Source organism: Anomaloglossus baeobatrachus, chromosome 4, assembly GCF_048569485.1.
Source record: "Anomaloglossus baeobatrachus isolate aAnoBae1 chromosome 4, aAnoBae1.hap1, whole genome shotgun sequence".
Classification (NCBI taxonomy): Eukaryota; Metazoa; Chordata; class Amphibia; order Anura; family Aromobatidae; genus Anomaloglossus; species Anomaloglossus baeobatrachus.
In genome coordinates this window covers 690,978,096-690,980,120 of record NC_134356.1, presented here as the reverse complement: position 1 = coordinate 690,980,120, position 2,025 = coordinate 690,978,096, and the positions used below count along the sequence as shown (strand labels likewise).

Here is a 2,025-nt window from a genome sequence, read left to right as displayed (position 1 = left end):
AGTTTATATTGATTTTTGTTTTTTTAGTTGCAGTTTTTGTCCCTTTTTGTTAGTTCATGTTTTAAATAAAACTACTTCATAGTAATTTTTTATCTCTGGATTTTATACAACTCATTCAAGTTTAAGGGAGAATTTGCAAATAAAATGTGGAGGATGAGAATCTGACAAGCGGTGGATTTCTAAATTGCAAAACAAATCAATGTTCGCAGCTTACAAAAAAGGAAAGGTTGAGATAAGATTTTCTTCACATCCTATACACTTTTTTGAAGCTTTAACACTAGAACTACTGAGGTAGTCATTTTGACTACTTCGCACTATGTATTTCTCCTCTGTGACTACGAGTCCAGTAATTCTAGTGTTAACACACTGTATTTTTGTGGCTTTGAAAAAGGCAGTGGAAAACCTCATCGTGGGAACTTAGCCTTAAAAGGCAAGTAGATGGAATTGACATTTTCTGTTAATTTTTGTGTTTGCTAATGTTAAAAGTTTAGGTGAAAATTACAGATTTTCACAGCTTTTTTTTTGTATGAAAAAAGTTTTTTCATTTTGTTTCTATACAAAGGGTATAATAACAACTTCTTTGGTCTTCATGCAGGAGAACAACATGACGGAGGTCATAGAATTCTTACTCCTAGGTTTTCAAGTCAATCAAGGTTTAAGAATTTCACTGTTCTGCTTCTTCATTTTGGTTTGTTGCTTGACAATATTTGGAAACTTCTTGATCATCACCCTGGTGTCCACCAGCAAGAACCTCCACACTCCGATGTACTTCTTCATCTCACAACTGTCCATCAGTGACATCTTGTTGACCATCGATATTGTTCCAAAGATGCTTCAGGTTCTATTGAATAATGGGGATACCATTGCTTTTAACAACTGCATCTTTCAGCTTTATGTTTTTTGTGCTTCAGAAACATTTGAATGTCTTCTTCTCACAGCAATGTCTTATGACAGATATGTGGCCATCTGTAATCCTCTTCATTATACCTTTATAATGACAAGTGTACATTGTGTGATAATGACCGCCACTTGCTGGCTGTTTGGATTTTCTATTGTTTTGGTTTACATCATAACAACAGCAAAACTCAACTTTTGTGGCCAGGTCACCATTGATCATTTATTCTGTGACCTTGTTCCCTTGATAGAACTTGCCTGTTCAGAAACCTTCACTGTTAACATGGAGATTGTATTTATAGGATTTCCAATTATAGTAATCCCAGCCACAATTATCGTAATGTCTTATACCAATATAGTGTTAGCAGTCTTAAGGATCCCATCAAGTACTGGTAGACAGAAAGCCTTCTCCACCTGCAGCTCCCACCTCACCGTGGTCTCCATATTCTACTGGACAATATTCAGTGTCTATGTTGTCCCAACAAAAGGCCTTACAATCACCGTTACTAAAATCATATCCCTTCTATACACTGTGTTTACTCCTTTGGTCAACCCCATCATATACAGTCTGCGGAATGAAGACATAAAAAAAGCCATTCAAGAAACATCTAATAAGCGAGTGCCCTGGAAAATCATTCACAATATTTTGTGCAGGTAATAAAAAAAAAGGAAGAGAAGACAAAAGACGTTGTGTACACCCACATTTTTTATGTAACATTGGAGCCATATATATCATTTTCTTGACTTTTAGATTTTTGGGCAATGAGCTATAGAGTGAATCTGGAGATATCTAGAAATAGGTTGAATGCCTACTGAATTGGCAAAAGGCAAATATGTAAGTAAACACAGATGTTCATGAATCAGTTACTGGAGAAAACGTGTATCAAAGTGTAAAGCAATATCCTCAGAAGAAGATAAAGGACCTATTCTATCCTTAAATTAGGATATAAAAAGCATATTAAATCATAGAATCATAGAATGGTAGGCTGAAAAGGACACTGTGCTCTTTGGAACCTTGAATCATAGAATGGTAGAGTTGGAAAGGACCTCAAGGGCCATCGGGTCCAACCCCCTGCGAGTGCAGGCTTTCCTAAATCATCCCAGCTATATGTTTATCCAGTTTCTGATTGA

General features: G+C 36.0%; 1 protein-coding gene across 1 annotated transcript; it reads left to right on the top strand.

The window, feature by feature from the left end:
- The first annotated feature begins 589 nt into the window (after positions 1–589).
- LOC142302948 (olfactory receptor 2A12-like) lies at positions 590–1,552 on the top strand. Its single transcript, XM_075344050.1, has one exon. It carries the CDS (start codon positions 590–592, stop codon positions 1,550–1,552), a length of 963 nt encoding a protein of 320 aa, XP_075200165.1.
- Positions 1,553–2,025: the final 473 nt, after the last annotated feature.

Coding starts and splice junctions, on each gene's coding strand:
- LOC142302948 (XM_075344050.1), top strand. CDS start 590: ATGCAGGAGAACAACATGACGGAGGTCATAGAATTCTTACTCCTAGGT.